The following is a 19,973-nucleotide window of genomic DNA, read 5'->3' as shown; positions in this document are numbered from 1 at the left end:
CTCGCATTTCATTTTTACGACTGTTTTGTAATGATACTTCCTGCAAGCGAGCTACGCTTTTTATTTTTATTTATTTATTTATTTATTGTCTTTGTTTTTTTTATTGAATGGAGGAGAAGCGTTTCCTTCAACGTCAAGCGAAAGCCAAGTAAGCACGCCCTTGACTGTATTTCAAACGCGCGATCCAGTGCATACATATACGGGGCAGCGATTGCTGGCAACTTATTCTTGCGTTTCTGAATCAACAACTCAATCACCAACTATCCCAATCACCAACTAGCCCAAGCATCTCTCTTATCACGTTTCTGAATAATATTTTTAAATGCTTTTTTTTTATATGGATAGTAAAGCAACGGTTGGCGAAAAAAAAAAAGATCACTGTTTTCAGGCACTTGACATCAATATCGAACAGGAGACGACACCAAACTAGACCTGTACAAAAAAAAATTGCGTTGGCAACCAGATGATGTACCTCGTGTACCAGGCTCTGTGTCGTCGTTTTGTTCTCGCGCTATAACTATCGTCATGCCATACCAACTAGCCCAGGCTGCCACACTTCATTCTACACTTTGTAATGTTCTTATTCTATAACCTCACTTTATCTATAAATCCATAAGATTATAAGACACCTCAATTTTGGCCATTCCCCTACAGTGGGTGTAATCCATAAGAAAAGGTGAACAACTTGGTAAATTATGCGAGCGTTACATATTTCATTAGTATACGGTCACTTCAAATCATTAATGACCTAAGGATAACGGAAGAATTCACTTTTAACCTCAAGATTTCACCACACCAATTCACCCTTTTCTCCACCGATTCCCTCCAATGGGTGTGTGCCATGTGTGGAAGCCAAGAAGAAAAAGAAGAGGAGGAACGACCACGAGTGGCATCGCGCGCGAGCAGAAGATGAAGAAGAAGAACCGTCGCTGGCGGGGTCGGGTTTACCGGGGTCGTGTTCTGGCGGACCGTGACGACGTCCTAGCGGCAGTGACGTCGTGGGAGAGCCTGCATAGGATGTCCAACGTCTACTCGAAGGGCATGGTCAGCGCGCTGGAAGACCTCCGGCGGCGGAGGTTGTTCACCGACGCCGAGGTCACATGCACCGACGACGGCAGCCAGTTCCCGGTGCACCTGGTGCTCCTGTACGCCACCTGCCCGCTGTTTCGAGAGACGTCGCCGGGAGGAAACCTACCGAGCCCGCCCTGCACGATCAACGTCCCCGCCGTCACACCAGGAGCTGCAGGGGCGATGGCGCCTGCAGAAATGGTTGACGCCGCCATATCGACGACGAAGCAGGGGCAGCAGTCCGCTGCGCCGCCAGAGGCCGGCGAGGTGCGCAACATCACCGTGGCTGGTGTGTGCGGTGACGTCATGGGCGCCCTGCTCGAGTACGTCTACACCAACAGGGTGACGCTGAACAGCGGCAACGTGCTCAGCATGCTCCTGGCGGCGCAGCGGTTCAAGGTACAAGTTCAGAAATGGGAAGGATGTTTGCGTAATGTCATCGATACGCCCGCCCTCAAACGGCGTCCGCGCCTTCCATCTAATGCAATGAAGTCAGTGAACCACCATGTTGAAGCACCAGCGTAGTGACGCAGAGATTGTGATGTCACGTTTTCGATAGGTTTCATGGTTGATTATAGACGGAAGAGCAAAAAGATTACTGCGGCGTCATTACATTGAAGCAGTTCAACTGCCACGTGTTATGCTGCATTAGTCATACTCCTGCCATACCCGTATGCCAGTACGTTACGTATACTTGCGTCTATGGCGTCACGTGCACGCTATCAATGGGCGTACAACACTGAAAATACAATGGGCAGTCATCATTCTTGATTTGATAAAAAGTGCGAGAAAAAAGCCCAACACTTACAGGCATGGAGAAGACGGGCCGGTCTGTGTGTTGTGCTGTTTTCACACTTTTTTCAAACATGAATTGCGACCAACTCGCCCAACTGTCCCGGCTGATTCAACATTCTTAAAACAAACTTATTGCTTACGTCGGTGCGACACACAGAGGTAATGAGTGGCAAACGAAAAAAAGCAGTAAGGAAAAAGAACAAATGTAGGACCAACTCGTCACATGTTCACAAAGCAGTACGTTCCGATTCGCTTTTGTGTGAAAGTACAAAGTGGATATATAGTACTTTTCAGTGTTGAGGTATGAACAGCTATTGTAGAAAAAAAAAGAAAAAGTTGGAAGGCCAAAGCATATGACCCCGCTACATGCTCGGCATCCGGGACACCGCAAGACGAGACCCCGACTCGCATTCGTCTCACCAGAGTCCGTTGAGCCTCCAGCGAGGAGCTGTTGAGGAGGGCAGTCTCTCATGTTTCTAGAGAAAGGATAGAAGGCAGCGGGTGGGGAATTCTTGCACATTCTCACACCACGTGGAAGATGTCAGAGGTCTCCCCACAGTGTTGGCACCGCGCATGCGTGTTCATACCGAAGTGTTTGATAATTCCAGGACACAGCCGAGACCTGTCTACGCTCATCCGCTTTACTCAGCCCCTTTGCAGGAGCCAGGAAAAGGCGGTGAATGCCATGATAATGAGAAACGATTTCTCTGAACCGCAGCAGCGGTGTTATGGCCTCTGAATCACACCAGTTGGGGTGATTATACAATATAGTATAATGCACATTGTTCTATGTGCCGATATTACCATTGACGTACTTCTGATGCGTGAAGGCCTGGCCACACGTACGCCTCGCGGCGCGTGGCGTGTGAACTCGGCGTTGCGCCCGCTTCCTATGGAGGGACACGACGATGCTGCGTGCTTTATCTACATGTCCGCGCCTTGACGCGCTGCAACGCGTACATGTGGCCAGGCCTTGATGTTGTCGTAACAGCGTCCCAAATGCTTACAAAAACACTTTATTTTCTGCCCTTTTTTCTTTCGTCCTTTGCAGATTGACAGAATTGTTCAAAAATGTCACGAGTTCCTTTCCAAAGACATCAGCGTAGCCAACTGCGTCCGCATATTGGAGTTCGCAAAGGAACACAAGCACCCCTGCCTCGTCGACATGGCCCTAAATTTCATTTCCGCAAATTTTAACGAGGTATGTCTAAAATACGAACGAGATATTTTGCTGTGAGCTTGTTGCCCGAGGGTTTTTAATTTTACAAGGCGCAAATTCATTGTCGCGCACTCTACATTTTTTATTGTTCTTGGTTGAGCCTTGATTAAGCGCATTCAAGCCCTAAAATAGCAGCACTCCTGACTCGTCGAACATATTCAGTTGGGCGTGTATTGTCTCTCAACAGGTGGCAACGACCAACCAAGATTTTGTCCAAATCTCCTACGACGACCTCAAGGCTCTGCTAAGCTCTGACGACCTCAACGTTGCCGACGAAGGCAAGGCGTTTTCAGCGGCCATAAAATGGACCTCAGCTGATGCACCAAACAGGCGTCGCTTCCTGCCAAGTCTTCTAAGCGCTATAAGGTGAGCTGATGGGTTTCACTTTTTCACTCGTCAACTTTTCAAGGGCGGCGCTTTGAAGGCGAGTGGGGAGGGGGGAGGCAACTTCGCCAAAATTTGCCCATTCGGCTCTCTTGCCAGTCGAATAATGCTAGTGCCGCCCTGAATCACGCCGTGATTATCGCGCCTTAGCTGTATACACAATGAGCCCTCGCGCCACAGAATTATTAGTAGAATCGTCCAACCAATCCTTACGCGGAACATACGCTAGCAAAAGCTGCCCAGCCAAAGGAACGACTTAAAAGACACAAAGGCAAATAATAATTTACGTCAGAAAGGAAGATCAGTCATTGGGAATGTATAAAATGTCATTATCAACAGCAGCGCCCTACCAATCGATAAATTAAAGTAAATGTAGGAAACCACATGCGCCACGAGTGGAACATTTTCTTTTTAATTATCCCAATGTCGTGAAAACGCCCGACTACAATTAATCACTGGTAATAAAGTGAGCTGCGGTAAAATATAACCGTCCGTGCATTACAACACGTAATTGAATGTTGCCAGCCCGCTTCCGTTTATTAGAAAAAAAAAGAACAACCAGGATTTACTACGGGGAATGGCGCGAGTGGTTCAAAAGTTCAATTGTCTTCGGTTAGGCTGGATAGGTGGTGCCTGCTAACAAGTCCCAGTTGAACCAAGCAAGCGCAAACGATTCAATGGCCATTGTAGCCGCTGTGGTTCCTGCTACTTTTTCTCAGCTGCGGGCAACGTTGGGCACGGCAACAGACGTCAGAAAGACCGCTTTCAGGCGGGTAGTTTGAACTGAGCTAACGCGATGCGGACAACTAAAAGGTGATTTTATGTCAAAACAATCACATCCATGGAACAAAAGTAGCATCAGAAAGTTTATTGGACAGCTATTTCAACAATAAACATTGACTTAACATTTGCCTTTAGTGTTCATTTAAGCAAAAAAAAGCTTTGTAAAGTGTGGTTGTAAATCTGCGTGTAAGGTGTGACAAATTAAATTGAAACAACAGACCACTAAGCCAAGAAAAGCAAAGGACACATTATTTATTTTTACTGAATTGTGATTACTAAAATACTGCTGGCCTAACTACATGGCTCAACAAGAGCCCATAAAAAAATTCCGCTTGCGTGTGACAGATGAAATATGATGCTGTCGTTTATAACGATGACAAGCACGCATCTGACGATGACATAGGGGTAGCATTTACTTTCGGTCCTCTAGAATCAAAATACGGCCTTGTTGCAAACTCACGATGCTCAATGACGAGCGCTTATTTACGATTCTAACAAGGGTCACTACGAACTTCTAGCAGTCCTTATGTAACCCGTGGCGGATCAGGACAAATTTTTCTTCAGCTGGGAATTTCATGTTTCTTAGAGATTCATGCTTTTTCAAACCTTTCCCGAAGGAACAACAACCATTGCGTTAATCAATTTATGCATTTCTTCATAACAAGGCGTCTTTGATATTACGTATTGTGTTATGCAGTTAGCGACATAATTGCGGTTAGCGACCTAACGAAACGTCCTTCAGTTTTACTTGGATTTACACACACAGCGGTTGCAGAAAACTGCTACGACATGACACGTATCATGTCCTTTTTCTGAAACAGATTCGGGCTCTGCAAAGTGTCCTTCCTTCAAGAGGAAGTGTTCCCGCATCCCATGCTCGATGACGTTGACTGCCGCGCCGTACTCGAGCCTGTCTACGGACTTCTGGACCAGCTGGAGATTCACGAAGGTCCGAGGATGATCAACCTCGCACATCCCATGCTAAGGCCCAGGATCCCAAGGCAAGTACTACCTTGGCCGTGAAGAGACGACGCGAGAAAAAGTTGCAGCTCCTGAACCGCACGCCCGAAGAAAGTATCGAGTCTTTACAGTAGCTTAGCGTTTTCCGGGCCATTACGTGATACGTGATGCGCTAGTATCCGAACTAAAACGCGTAATAACTGCGTATCGTGATACTGGAAAATCGAAACATGTACGAGAAGAAGCACGCCAACAAGGCCAAACTTCGGACGTTGTCTCTTCTCGGCCGTGTCCTGCTGCACACCAGGATCATTTCACAAAAGCATAATAAAAACCAACTAGTCTTGCTGTGACCGATTAGTGAACGTAACATCATTGTCATTACATATAGCCATGTATGGTCGCGAATTACGGTCGAACCTGATTGGCGGCAGTATTGTTGGTGCCCATCTAATATATCAAATCATTAGGAAGGTGCGATTCTCCAGAAGGACAGCACAGGCTCTAGTGATCACAAATGCTCGGCATAACTTCAAGAAAGAATATTTGCGCTCTTATGAGGAACTTGTGAATAACACAGATTTTCAGTTTTTATAACGATAACAATTATATTGATACTCTAGACTGGTAACTAAAGACCGTGAAAATTCCATATCAATAATATTCTCCCACGCATCGCATGTTCTCGCCACGGGTGAAAGTGTGCTAGCAGGGGCGATGAACGCGGCTGAGGCAAAGATAACACGAGTCGCCCCATCTCGGTCACTCGGGGGGCGCTCGCGAGTACATCACGCGGAGTTTTGTAGCACGCCATTTTTTTTTCAAGAACACGAACTAATACTACCGAGTGCTGGCGCAGGTGTGTAACCGTGTTTCTCCCTTTCTCTGGAAGTGAATGTCCTGTGATTGAATATTTTGCAGAGACGTCTTATTCGTGATTGGTGGATGGAGTAACGGCAGCGCAACAAGTCTCGTCGAGTCGTATGACTGCCGCGCCAACCGCTGGCTGATGTTTACCAACGACAGGGACATCATGCCCCGCGCCTACCACGGACTCGTCGCGCTGGACGGCCTCATCTACATGATTGGAGGCTTCGACGGGTCCCAGTGTTTCAACTGCGTCCGTTGCTTCAACCCAGTACGTGTTGAACCGTTTAAACCAAGTATAATACAAAAATCACTTGCACATGAAGGCCAGGGGTACTTGCTCGAAAGTGGGCGTGTACTTTTACATGGTCGAGTTGTGTCCTTATAGGGTACCATCTTGCGCGAACTTGTTCAAGCTTGCACTCCCACTAGAGAACATCTATAAATAACTTTACCCATCCCACCGCCTGACTATCCCACTGCAGGGCAGAGGACCCTTCCATGTTTCGCCGATCAACCCAGTCCCGTGCTTGGAACGGCCTTGTTATCCCTGCAAGCTTCGTGCTCGCGTCTGCCAACCCAATTTCCTGCCTCTCCCTCATGCACTTGCCTTCTCTTGGAATCGATTCATTTAGTCTTAGCGACTAGTGGTTATCTACATGCCCTGCCCATGCCGATGTCTTCGTGACTTCTACTGAGATGTTAACACTGTAGTCCTAATCTAAACTACTATTGTTAGCACCATGTGTAGTAGCAAGCAATGCGCGATTTAGACCATGGTATAGCTGGGCCGAGACTCCGCACATGTTCGCCTACTCTGCTACAAAGTAACGAGCGTTATCTACCAAAACTTTCAAGGCAATACAGCTTGGGCGTTGCTTGTTTTTAGACCCTTCCTCATGGTGGTGCACGTGAACATATATAGTGACGTCATCGTCGTTACTTTTGTGTCCCGTTCACAATGATAGAGATAAGTGGATCAAGCTAACATGTGGCCTGCAGCCATGTTGGCGATACCACGCTATGGAGGCCTCGGTGGCACTGGTGCATCATGCATGATGCTTAGAAGCGCTTCCACTGCCATGGTGGATTGTCCAACGCAGACCCCGTTTGTGTCGCTCTTGAACACCTTATAGGTGTCAAATTGTCCAAAGACTAAAGTATGTTACATGAAGTCTTAAACTGCAATAGCTGTCTCATTCAGCATTTCGCCGAGCGCAACGTATATGCAGACAACCCGCGGCCAAATCGGTAACCTCAGACGAGGGAAGCTAATTTGGCGGCATCCCTTCTGTGCCGAGTCGGCGACGAACAGCGCTAGAACGCGAAATACACATAAATCTGATGGTGGCGAGGATTGCAGGGACAAAAAATGTAGTTCACGAGATTCACATCATCGTAAGGGACATGATACCCGCAATCGCGCGGGATCTTGTTCCACGCATTACGCCTCGTCTCTTTGTCGTCACAAAAGTAACGGCCGTTGGATGCCCTCATGGGAGACGGCATGCTCGCGATGCACCCTGGAGGCTGTATTGCGGCTCACTATGGGCGTTACACTGTCGGAATTGCGATGATCTACGGCACACAGGTTGTTCGGTTCAGTCACTCAACTCGCCATAACACACTGTGGGGTTTGAATGTGGTGAGCGCCTCAGGCTCTTGGAGTGAACGGACACGGTCGGTACAAACCAAACAACACGTTTATTTAGCTAATTCATAACGACGATATGGTCCACCGAATCGATACATCAATCGGGATCAACCCGCTAGGACATCCTTACACAATATTACCATACACTCCAAAACAGGACAAACACCATAACACACCCAAGGTGGCGTCACCAACGCTTGACTTACCACGATGATGATGATGATGATGATGATGATGAAAAACATTTATTGTAAAAGAGAGAGGTGCGGGGCCAAAGCATGACCCCGCTACATGGTCGGCGTCCTTAGTCCGGGACACCGCATGACGAGGCCCCTACTCGCGCCCGTCCCACCAGAGCCCGTTGAGACTCTAGTGATGAGCAGTTGAGGAGGGCAGTCTCCCGTGCCTCTCGGGAAGGGGTAGGGGAAGGGGGTAGGTGGGGATTTTTCAGACATGCCCACACCATGTGGAAGATATCACACGTCTCCCCACAGTGTGGGCACCGCCCGTCTGTGTTCGCATCGAAATGTTTTAGGATTGCAGGACAGAGTAGAGTACCTGTCTGCAGGCGCCTTAGAGTTCGCTCTTCCGCCTTACTCAGCCCCTTTGCAGGAGCCGGGTAAAGGCGGTGAGTGTCGCGATAATAGGTCAGAATTTCTTTGAACCGCAGCAGCGGTGTATTGGCCTCCGAGTCATAAGAGCCAAGGTGAGGAGCCCGGTGGGTAAGCGCTCGGGCGGCCGCGTCAGCGGCCTCATTACCTCGTAAGCTCTGATGGCCAGCAGCCCATACGATGCGTTTCGGGGCTGGATCAGCGAGAGCCCGTTTTAGAATTTGGCTGGCTAGGGGGGATATCTCTCCTACCAAGTAATGCGCACATGCTTTCCGGGAGTCCGTGATGATAACTTTCGAGTTGGGGTCCGCAGCAGCAAGCGCTATCGCGACTTCCTCAGCGCGCTCTGGATTTTGTGCTCGGAACGAGAGCCCATTGACATGCTTTTCCCGGTGAACTACAGAGGCCGCGTAAAATCCCGTGGGCGAAGGCCCTGCTATATCTACGTAGAATACACCAGGTCGGGAGCCGTGTTGCCTCTCAAGCGTCCGAGCCCGCGCCTGTCTTCTGCTTTCATGCGTGTGCTTATCCATGTTACTGGGGAGTGGAGCGACCGAGAGCATATGCCGCCACAGTTCCGGAATACGCTCCGCCTCCTCTGCAGTGCAAGTGTGCTGTATATGTAAGCGGTTTAGCAGGCGGCGCCCGGGAGCCGTCTGCACGAGCCACGTATATTGATTCATAAGGTGGGCCTCCCGCAACTCCTGGTAGGAGTTGAGCACACCTAACGCCCTCAGTTTGGCGTTGGAAGTGGCCACCGGGAGATCCAGAGCTCGTTTAGTAGCCTTACGAATGATGGCATCTATTCTTTCGTCTTCTTGCTTGTTAGTGCGAAGGTATGGGACGGCGTAGAGGATCCGGTTGGTCACGAAGGCATGGGCGAGCCGAAGCGCGTCCCTGCCCCGCAGACCACCCCGCTTGTTGGAAACGCGGTGGATCATGCGCCCTACCTGTTCGCCTATTCTCTTGAGTTTCGCTATAGTGGAGTCCGGTCTGAGTCTGTGGTGAATGAACAGGCCCAGAATCCGGAGCTCCTCCACCTCTCTGATGGGAACCCCAGACAGGGAGATGTGTATGGCTGACTTATCTCTTGGCTTCGCTCTAACGTGCAGAAGCTCTGATTTGTTTGGGGCACATTGGAGTCCACAATCGTTGGCATACGCCTCGACTATGGATGCGGCCTGCTGAAGGCGTTCCTGCATTTCACCAAGGCTCCCTTCAGTGGTCCAGATTGTAATATCGTCGGCATATACTGCGTGTTGTGTGCCTTCCACCCTGGCCAATTCGCTTGGAAGGCGCATCATAGCAATGTTGAAAAGGAGCGGTGATAACACTGCTCCCTGTGGGGTACCCCGTGTTCCCATAATGTACGGGCCATATTCCTCGTCCTCGATCCGAAGAAGTGCCTGGCGTTTAGAGAGAAAATCTCGGACATATGCAAAGGCCTTAGCCCCGCAATCGGTGGAGCTCAAGTTAGCCAGGATGCTGCTGTGTTTAACATTGTCGAACGCCCCCTTCAGATCAAGGGCGAGGATGGCTTTATCATTGTGTTGCATACTTATGGGCTGTATGACGGCCCTATGGAGCTGGAGAAGGACGTCCTGTGCAGACATGTGTGGGCGAAACCCAAACATGGTGTCTGCAAAGAAGCCCTTGCCCTCAAGGTATGGGGAGAGGCGATCCCGTACCATCGTCTCCATAAGCTTGCCCGCGCACGAAGTCAGTGATATGGGCCTCAGATTTTCCGTATTCACGGCCTTGCCTGCTTTGGGGACTTACCACGAGAGCACCGACGCGCAACCCGCGGTGCCACGCACCAGGGACCCACGCTAGAGAAAACCGTTCGCGGCAACCGCCACGCGCAGCAGAGGCCAGCTTATTTATCGCTCGCCGCTACCAAGGCTTGTCGCCGCCGGCGCTATACCATGATGATGATGATAGTGGTGATCAACGCTCGCGAACACGCCACCTATCGCTCAATAGTTTTCACCCCCGAAATATGGCTTCTGTGCGAGACACGTGCGCCACGCGGCGCAAACAACTTTACAGGAGAGTGTCAGTATCCCCAAACACACACACACACACACAAAAATTGGCAGTTTTATGTGTACTCTGATCCTGTGACAACGATCGCCATAATTTCAATGCACGTCATCTTTAACACGTGTATCGGCTGCTTTCCGGTCATTGATAGCACTTGCTTTCTAAAAACACCATTCCTTCGCGGTCCTGAATGGCTGTGGAAAGGCAGCATGGCGAAGCTATGGTCAGCGGTGAAGTGACGCGCCGGAGGCCCCTCTCTTTATAAAGGTTTTCAAAGCGAACCACTTGCTTGCCCTCCCCTGACTGAAGCGAGCGTAGTTCTGGCCAATGATGAGAGAGCGATCGAGCGATTGACTTGTTCGATCCGTTATAAAATAGGGCTGTGCAATTGAACACCGTCATGTTAAGAAAAGAAAGCAACGTCTACAACAAACCATTATAAGTGCAAATAAATAAGAGGGCGATTATTGTCGAAGGAGCAGAGAGCATACCCGCAAAAAAAGTACGCCATTTATTAAAGAGTGTGTACAGCGCCTCTCCATAAAGCAAAGAGACGTATCGATTCAATCAGTGCGCATTATTATTATTCTTCGAGATAGTTTCCTAGGGCGTTGATAAATCGCTTCCAATGAGATTTCCAAGCTACAAAAGGCAGCGACCTCTCTGAAAGCCTAACAGCCTTTTGACAGCGTCAAAACGGGTGACCTTTTTCGGTTTCTTGTTAGCTCTGGAAACTTGAGGACGTCTTCCGGGACTCGCGTCTAACCTGATGCAGCCCCGATGTGATCCAGCGGCCGAGTTCTTCAAGCTGCCGAAGCTAATAGGAAGGCTTGAAAGTTCTCTTCACGCAATTCCTGACACTATTCCTGTCATCCAACTGTCTGTCACAGACTCCCTCAGAGATGGCTCGGCTTCTGACGTTCAGGGAGTCCATGCAGTTGGGAATCGCATTGGAAGTGGTGCATCGCCACTTTTAATCTGTATAGACGCCCGAGGAAACAGTCTTGAAGGTTTATCAATGTGTACTGATCAGATCGGTCTCATTAGCGCACACGCAGACCCTATGTCTGTGAGAAGGAGAAAAGAAAGAGAAACCGATTCTCAATGGCACCCAGTACGAGAAGAAGATATGTGAGGGAGTGACGGTCGCTGCAGCTCCTGCACCGCTGGACGGAGCGAGCGTGCATGCACGTGGCCAGGTGCTACGTCAGCGTGGCGGTGCTGGACGGCAAAATCTACGCGCTGGGCGGCTACGACGGCGATCGGCGCACCAACACGGCCGAGCGGTACGATCCAGCCACCAACACGTGGTCGCTCATCGCCGACATGAACGACCAGCGGTCAGACGCCTGTGCCACGGTGCTCGGCTCAAAGGTGCGCACTGAACGAGCCAGAGTGTCAGCCACACTGACAGCCGTGGCTCCTTTTTAGCAAGACAGTTAAGACCATGGGTGAGCGCATGGCGAGGGGTACAGGTGTGCCACCCCTCCCCGCCTTAGTCACCTAAGAAGGGGCGGGGGACATGTCAGTCCCGCACATGGGGGAGGGGTAGTGCGACGAGCCTATTTTAAAACGGGGTACGAGAAAATACACAGAAACACTTACACACAAAAAAGGCGTTACACACGGACGAACACTGGACTGTGGTTTACTTGAAATCGCATTACCGCACAAGACTTTTCACGCACGCGCAATGCTGTCACTTTCCACGACACCAGACTTCTAACGTACGACTTCTGACGCATTGCCATCGCTTTTATTAATTAAATTATTTATTTACACGACACGTGAAAGTTAAACCTCATTTTTCTGATACGCAGGTACACCCTTTTGACGCCAGAAACAAGGACGTATCGCTGACACAATTATCTTTGAAAATCTGAGGAGCTTCAAAAATCTTCCCCTCACATCTAGTTCAGCGCTCGTTCTTCCTTAACGCCTTCTTATTGTCCACGTGTTTCTGTGTATTCGCCAATATTTCAAGTTCGTGGCACAGCAACCCGCCCAGCAGCAAGGGCTTATGCTTCTAAAGAATGAAGGATTCGTCCAGAGCGCCGCGGCACACCTGTCACAGAACCATGTAAGTCAATCGTGCTAGCTGGTTGCCGGTCACATCGTAAGCACCTTTTCTAGGTTACTGTAAATGCAACGCACATTAACAGTCAAAGGGGCCCTGCAAAACTTCTCACGCATGGTTAGAAAAATGATGCCGATCGGTAACCGAAGCTCCCTAGATCACGCGAGGCAATAATTGAAAGCAGCATGAAGCCCGCAGTTTACAAGTAATGCTCAAGGTTAGCTAGGAATCGCTCCGTGTTCTCCCAACGGTTGATTCCATATACCCCAACTACTTCGCCATATACCCACGTTCACGGCCATTAGCTAACTGGAGCATCATGAGCTGCATAGTTACCCTGGACGCCACGAGATGGCGCCACGTACTCGTGGTCTTGCAGGCACGTGGCGTCATGGAAAGTGATGTGCCAGAACACACGCGTTCTCTCTCTCTCTTTTTTAATCCCACAGGTGTACATCGTAGGCGGCTTCACCGGGCAGCAAGTGCTCAGCACGGCCGAGTTCTACGACCCCAAGGCGAACGTGTGGACCTACATCCGGGCCATGACCACGCCTCGTAGCGGAGTGCGGGCCATAAACTACCAGGACACGATCTACGTGCTCGGCGGCTTCAACGGAAACAACAGGCTCGCCACCGGTACACCACGCTCACATTGGAACATTCCTCAGCCTACACGCTAAACTTTGATTCTTGCGCATACTTGGAACCTTTGTTGGAATAGGCTTTCGGATATGAGGCTGTATTAAGCTCGATATACAGCCGCGTTCACGTTTGTGCTGAGCACGGGATAGGCCGGCCTCGCTTTATGGGGCGACATCTTGCGGTGGTTGCTGGTTATGACGTGGTCGGCCTGGGATCATGCGCGACTTAATAAACGCCACCAGAGCCCGCAACTACCGCACGTTGCGGCCCCGTAGAGCAAAGCTGGCTGCTGGCGCGCTGTATACGCACACATGGATGCGGCTGTACGGGTTCATGTCATTTGCGTAGAATGAGCAATATCGACGTTGAAAGGGACGAACTGCTCAAGACTTTACCTATACAAGCAACGCACCCACCCTTTTCGACTGTGACTTTAGTACGAGCAGCAGCATGATGTTGACGGGAAACGCCAATAGTAAGGTACTGATAGAATCACCGAGCGTGTAGCAGGTGGTATTGTGGACGGTATGCAGACAGGAAAAAAAAATCGTACTTGGTTGGTTAGAAGTTCATCACACCTACGCTTCCTATGTTCCAGGGGAAAAGTACGACCTTCTGAGAGATCGCTGGATCGAGCTGCCCAATATGCACACGCCGAGGAGCAACTTCGCCGTCGCCGTGCTAGACGACCTGCTCTTCGCCATTGGTGGATTCAACGGTCAGTTTTGCTAAAACCTGTCTCTGCACTTGTTGCAGGGCTTCGGTTCGCTCTGATAAGTGGCAGTAATAAACACGAGACGCGAAAGTCTTGAGTGACGATCAGTCGTTAGGACGAATCATTAACCACATTAGGTGAAATTGATAAATAATCAGATTACGATAATGATCCGCATCAGCAGCTGAAAAAAAAACACCATTACCTCCACGTTTCTATTTAGTGAACTTTACACTACAGCGTCCAAGCAATTTAATGAAAGTTTGAATGCACATAGCTATTGATGGAGTTTTCTCTAGAAAAATTCGCCGGCAAGCTCCACTTTGTTAATGCATATACATGAGTTGTTTAATCGTTAAATCGATTGCTTGCGAAGCTTGAATAAAGTTTGCATAGCTCGAATAACCGGAGAAAAGGCGCACAATTACGACGCGGACCAGGATATCGACAGCTACATTTGTCTCTCACTTACGCTGTAAAGATGAAGGAAGGACTAATTTATGGCCCATTGAAAATGATTTAATTCGCACAGCTAGGTACATCCTAAATACCACTGCCATATGGGCGCGGCTGTCGAAACAAGGAATCGAACCGGTGACCCCGTGCATGAGAGAATGAAGCAACAGACTCTAGTCCACGTCAGTTTCATCTATCTTTGATAACGAAGCAGTAAGCGTTTCCGCGGAAACTGAAGTAAAAACGTCAAAAACGTAATTGAGGATGTGTTCGCGTGGGTGCGCTGCTACACCCGCCGACAACTTTTCTAGGCAGCGCTGTGGGAGCTACAAAACCGAAGCGCACGCCTGCGACCGTGTTTATGTTTACTCGCAATTTTTTTTTCAAATTTTCCCTTTATGAAGTGTGTACTTCGTAATCCCCGTCCCCATAGCCTTCGCTCAACTGCTACGATAAGTTGTCGCTCAGTGTAGTGTAACTAGAAAACAGAAAGTGCTTTGTAGAGCTGGCTTTGCCACACTATGAGCTATTGTAAGGTGAAGCAAACTTCAGAAACCATTAGTTACTCATGTGATAGCCTGTTCCAATTTCGCCAATGATTCGTATTGATTGATTGATTGATTGATTGATTGATTGATTGATTATGAGGCTCAGCCAATTTCGGGAAGTCGTAGGTACAATACAGTTATTTTCGAGTGTGTCAAAATGCCTTCTCTTTCATTCCATTTCCAAAACAGCAGCACCATCACAACACGCCTATATTTCCAAATTAAACGTGGCGTCTTCGACGTGAGTGGGTCAATGTGCGATTACAAACGCATTGTTTAGTTCTCCAACGAAAATATAATCCCATTGTGACACCAAAGTGAAAACTGAACAATCGAAGCGTCTCTACCACACGCATTTTTCATGTTTGATGTCGGAGCTCTTAAAGCACGAGGTAAACACTCGGGTAACCCCCAAAATCCTCCGATTGATTGATTGGTATGTGGAGTTTGACGCTCCAAAACTACCATATGAGTACGAGAGACGCCGTAGTAGAGGACTCCGGAAATTTAGACCACCTGGTGTTCTTAAGCGTGCGCCTGAATCTGAACACACGGGCCTAGAGAACATGTTCGCCTCCATTGAAAATGCAGCCGCTGCCACCGGGACTCGATCCCGCGACCTGCGGGTCAGTCGCCGAGTACGTTAATCACTAGACCACCGCCGATGAGGCAAAAACCCTCCTTGCCTTTGATTATCAGCGGCGCCCATCTACGGAGACAGTCCATTGCAGCCACCGCGCCGAGTCTGCAGCCCTGCGAGCCGAGTACAAGCAACGAAAGGGATGTTGTTGCCAGCTTTGCACGATGGTTTTAGCCCTGTAGTTCTGACATTCTTGCATGATCTGTGACAGGGTTTGATTCGGCTCTATTATGTTTACACGGCTAGTGCCAAATTCTCTTTCTTTTTTTTAAACGCGCTAACGACGCGAGTGATCAAAACCTATATCAGCGGGAAATTGCCGTAGTACTTTTGGGCGAATGAGCGGAATCCCCGTCTCCGTAGCCTTCGCTCAAATGCCACGATAAGTTGTCGCCCAATGTAACTGGAAAACAAAAAGCGCTTTGTAGAGCTGGCTTTGCCACACTACTAGCTATTGTAAGGCGAAGCAAACTTATAAACCCATCATTTAGTCATGTGATAGCCGGTTCTAATTTCGCCACTGATTTGCATTGATTGATTGAATGATTTATTGATTGAATTGATTGATTTATTGATTGATTGATGACACTATCAGCTATTGTAAGGTAAAGCAAACTTCTGAGACCATGAGCTACTCATGTGATAGCCTGTTCCGATTTCGCCAATGATTTACATTGATTGATTGATTGATTGATTGATTGACAGGAACAACGACTGTGCCGTTCGTGGAATGCTACGACTCCAAAACCAACGGCTGGCGAAGTGTCACGGACATGAACATTAACAGGAGCGCCCTGGGAGCCTGCGTGGCCGTTAACCTGCCAAATTTTAAGGAGTTCTCGGTTGTAGGTGAGATTCGAGATTACTCCGTAAAGCACGGGCGTCCCTGATTCCACTTTTTTGCGATCCTATTGAAAAACCGGTTCACGCAAGTTTGCAGAACATTTTGTAGCTGGCGCAAAGCTAGAAACATGAAGAAGATGGGCATTCTCTGGAATTGGAGACATCTGGACATGGCGCCATTTTTCGCCGGCAAGAACAGCAGTCTGCCATAACTGAATGAGAAATGTGGGAGAAAAGTCGTATCTCTTAAAAAAGGTTAGGCACCAAAAACGGCTGCGGGTTATATGTAGCAGAGACCCACTGGTACAATTTGGTGAAATTGCAGTATCGCAGTGCAAAACGTATGACTTTCCAGAAAAAAATGAGCACCATTCATGGAAACACACGGGATGCCATCGTAAACTACCCTAGGAAGCCAAGGAGTTTCTAGTGCGACACTGCAACTTTGCCAGTGTGTACAAATAAGTCTCTGCTACATAGAACAGGGCGTCGTTTTTAATAACTAGCTTTTTTTACGTCAGATGAGATTTTTTGGCGCCTATTTCCCTTTCAGTTACAGGAGGCCGCCACTGTGGCCGACAAGAGATGGCGCTGCGTGCAGATGCGCCCCACATAGAGTTTCCTAATATACACTAGAGGGAACTCTGGCGCTAGTGTCTATGGGAGCTGCAACGTACGGCGCTTCAGCGAGCATGGGAATGATGGGTAGTACAAACATTTGTCTAATCTTCGTACTTCTGGCCTGCTTCTGGCTCCGTGTGTGTTCGTGTGGCTTAGAGCTGTTTTTTTTTTCACGAAAAATAAATTAGCAAATGTTCAGCGTTTGCACTTCATAACCTTATTCTTTTAAGCTTATCATTTCAAATCAAGTCACAAAGTTCAAAAGGGTTCGTTGTTTTCTTCAAAACAAAACCGTAACCAGCAATAAACAAAGCCGCAAGTACGATTCGCTCATTCGCAAGTACGAAGACTAGGCAAATGTGTGTACTACCCATCATTCCCATGGTCGCTGAACGATCGCAGCGCCAGAGTCCCCTCTAGTTAATTTTAGGAAACTCTATGGCGCCCCAATCCTGATCACGAGGAAACTACCGTAACACAACTGCCTTTTCGTATTGTTCCTTTCGGAAAATTAGAAAAGCATAGCTCATGGTCACATAGTCTTGCCTGTTGCCAATATTTGTGTAGCCTCTAACCAAACAAGAGGTCGCAAAAGGCTTTACGTACTGTTTGCGTATACTAATGCCACAGAAGTACCAACGAAACTCAAAGTAGCATTTGATGTCTCGGGTAAAAGCAAGTCAAGCGAATTTAATGTTCCTCAAGAAAAAGCACAACGGCGGAGAAACGAGGGAAAAACGCTTGCTCTCCTTGTTCACTTCTTTTGTACGTTGTCCGCTGTCTCTTGAAATTAATGATCAACTAACCCAGCCATTCATCTATATATTTAAGGCGCATAATGATGAACCATGCTTCCGTTAGTTAGGTTGCGGAGTAGACACCCCAAGGAACATTTTAAATACAGGGCCAAGACAATGACACCTCCGTTCGTTCCGAGAGCACGCGACACTTCACAGACACCACAAATGACGACTCTTTGTACCAATGTTGCGGAGTTTCCACTCCGAAATTGCAATGGATCCGGAATCATTCCACATCTTCACGACCCCGAAATGGAACGGGAATAGAATTTGGTCTTTCTTTTTCGAAAATAGAGCACATTTTCGTCGATATGCTTGTTTTCAATATTCAAACATCAGTAATTCAGACCCCTCGAGTTTAACAATAAAGCAGTAGTGCAATCGCCATTCATCTTGTTGTGTGTTTGCGTATACACTCAAATCACGGTAGATTTTATTTGCCATTCTTTTAAACGTACTATGCTGTATTGGTCGCTATTGTATGATGCTATGCGTTGATTAGTTTCTTTTTTTTACTTTTTCAGGTAACGCGGAGCGCGAAAACTGAGCACAAGCAGCGTCGCCTCACTAGAGGGATCGCTCTTCTCACGAAGCAACTCTGCGTCCTCGGGGGAGGCCGAACTCGACCGCTCTCGGACGCAGCTTCCTTTGATCCCACTATTGGATGGACGCCGTGTACACAAATGTTATGCGATTTTTTTTCCGATTTTGACACCTAAGCGCTTTTTTGCGCCAATTTCGCAAATTTCTGAATCCTGAGCGCACCGAGGAAACAAACGCCGCAATACTTGGTGACAATATTTATTTTCTTTCAAATAACCAGTGAAATTAAAGGAGTATATTGTTTCCTTCTGTCATTGAATGTATTCTGGTGAAAAAGAAGCGAATGTGTGAGAGGCCAAAAAAATACCTGTATTTCAGGAATGCATTGCCGTATACACTTTCTTTTAAGTGCGAGGCATCATCAAGTCTAATGTCGGCGTGTCATGTCGTCGTCATTATCCATAGTAAACGGGTTGGCGCCACAATGATGGGCAACACCCACTACTTAGCAGCGGTTGATACTATGCATATTGCGACTTCAAGGATCGTCGCTACTGCCTAAAACATATTTGGCAAGTTTCCTATCTAAAAAAACCAGAGGCACAAACGTACATATCCCTACGGCGAAGTCATCTACTTGTAATCCTACTTGTTGAAACACACCTGCAAGGTTAAGTGATCAGAAGAGAAGACAGATGCGCGCGCACTACCAGCCGCGCTCACCGCAAGATTGCCCGCAATGTTTTTGTCGCATAATGTAGACCCTGCCCATAAATAAGGTATTTTTTTTACATTAAAATCTTAGTTTCACGCGCAAGCAGAGCTCGGCCGCAGCCTCGGGCGGCAGCATGTTGCCGGACTGACTGGAGCCAAGACATGGCGCGCACCACTGGACGCTTCGCCCATCCCCTGCATGGTTTCACGTTACTGGAGCTGAAACACACCGCCGCCCCCTACATGCGCCTTCACCATAATTTTCTACAAGAATTTATTGCAGCATACAAATTCAAGTTAGACAATAAAAACTCCCAAGCATTTCCCCGAGGGTGAACATGGTTAAGTGCGAATACACGGGGTGATGCTATGAGGAGTATTTATTAATTCGCACTATTATATTTATTAATCACACTATGGTACCTTTATGGTGTAATGGTTCCTGGGAATCGCAATTTGATCACACGAGGGAGTTTACGTTAACTCACTGGCGAATGCCAACGGATTTTAACTTTACTCCCCCTCACGACCCGCTCTCGACGGGAGAGAAGGCGGGCGCGCGAGAGAGAGGGGGGCGCGCGCAGCTGCAGCGAGCGAGGAGAGCGGAGGAGCGATCGAAGGGGGAGGGGGTATAAGGCGCGTTACTGACACCAGCGTCGCGTCCGTGGCTTATTCGGTAGAGCGTCGCGCTGCGGCCCGCCAAGTCCTCTTTCTTTTAAAGATAGAGAGAAGACTGCGGACGCCGCCGACGGCGGTGGATGGTTTGGGGTCGCTTATAAAGTGTATTCACACTTAAAACTCGGTACATGTCAAATTTAACGTTAGAGATTGAAATATTTCAGATGGTCCTCACGTGCAACGTTTTTCTTCAAAAAACAAACAAGCAACAAGTGAAAAAAAGTTTTTTTTACAATATATTTCACGTACTATTGCCATTTAATCTTTATTTTTGATTTTAAGTTTCATAGCCTAACTAAAATGACATTTACC

The 19,973-nt window shown here is 48.2% G+C and overlaps 2 protein-coding genes across 2 annotated transcripts in view; one reads left to right on the top strand and one right to left on the bottom strand.

The window, feature by feature from the left end:
• The window catches only part of LOC119180982 (uncharacterized), a 60,271-nt gene that overhangs the window by 19,537 nt on the left and 20,761 nt on the right, over nucleotides 1-19,973 (bottom strand). The window lies entirely within an intron of this gene.
• On the top strand, nucleotides 910-18,381 carry LOC119181860 (kelch-like protein 12). Its single transcript, XM_075875984.1, has 10 exons — nucleotides 910-1,467; nucleotides 2,915-3,064; nucleotides 3,270-3,448; nucleotides 5,071-5,250; nucleotides 6,131-6,347; nucleotides 11,540-11,758; nucleotides 12,911-13,097; nucleotides 13,702-13,821; nucleotides 16,168-16,311; nucleotides 18,251-18,381. Exons 1-10 carry the CDS (start codon nucleotides 910-912, stop codon nucleotides 18,271-18,273), a joined length of 1,977 nt encoding a protein of 658 aa, XP_075732099.1. The 3' UTR covers nucleotides 18,274-18,381.

The sequence above is a fragment of the Rhipicephalus microplus genome, chromosome 10 (genome assembly GCF_043290135.1).
Source record: "Rhipicephalus microplus isolate Deutch F79 chromosome 10, USDA_Rmic, whole genome shotgun sequence".
In the NCBI taxonomy this organism is placed as follows: Eukaryota; Metazoa; Arthropoda; class Arachnida; order Ixodida; family Ixodidae; genus Rhipicephalus; species Rhipicephalus microplus.
This window is presented reverse-complemented; position numbering and strand designations above follow the sequence as displayed.

Coding starts and splice junctions, on each gene's coding strand:
- LOC119181860 (XM_075875984.1), top strand. CDS start 910: ATGAAGAAGAAGAACCGTCGCTGGCGGGGTCGGGTTTACCGGGGTCGT. Junction 3,065..3,269: donor TTTCCGCAAATTTTAACGAG/GTATGTCTAAAA, acceptor GTCTCTCAACAG/GTGGCAACGACCAACCAAGA. Junction 16,312..18,250: donor TAAGGAGTTCTCGGTTGTAG/GTGAGATTCGAG, acceptor TTACTTTTTCAG/GTAACGCGGAGCGCGAAAAC.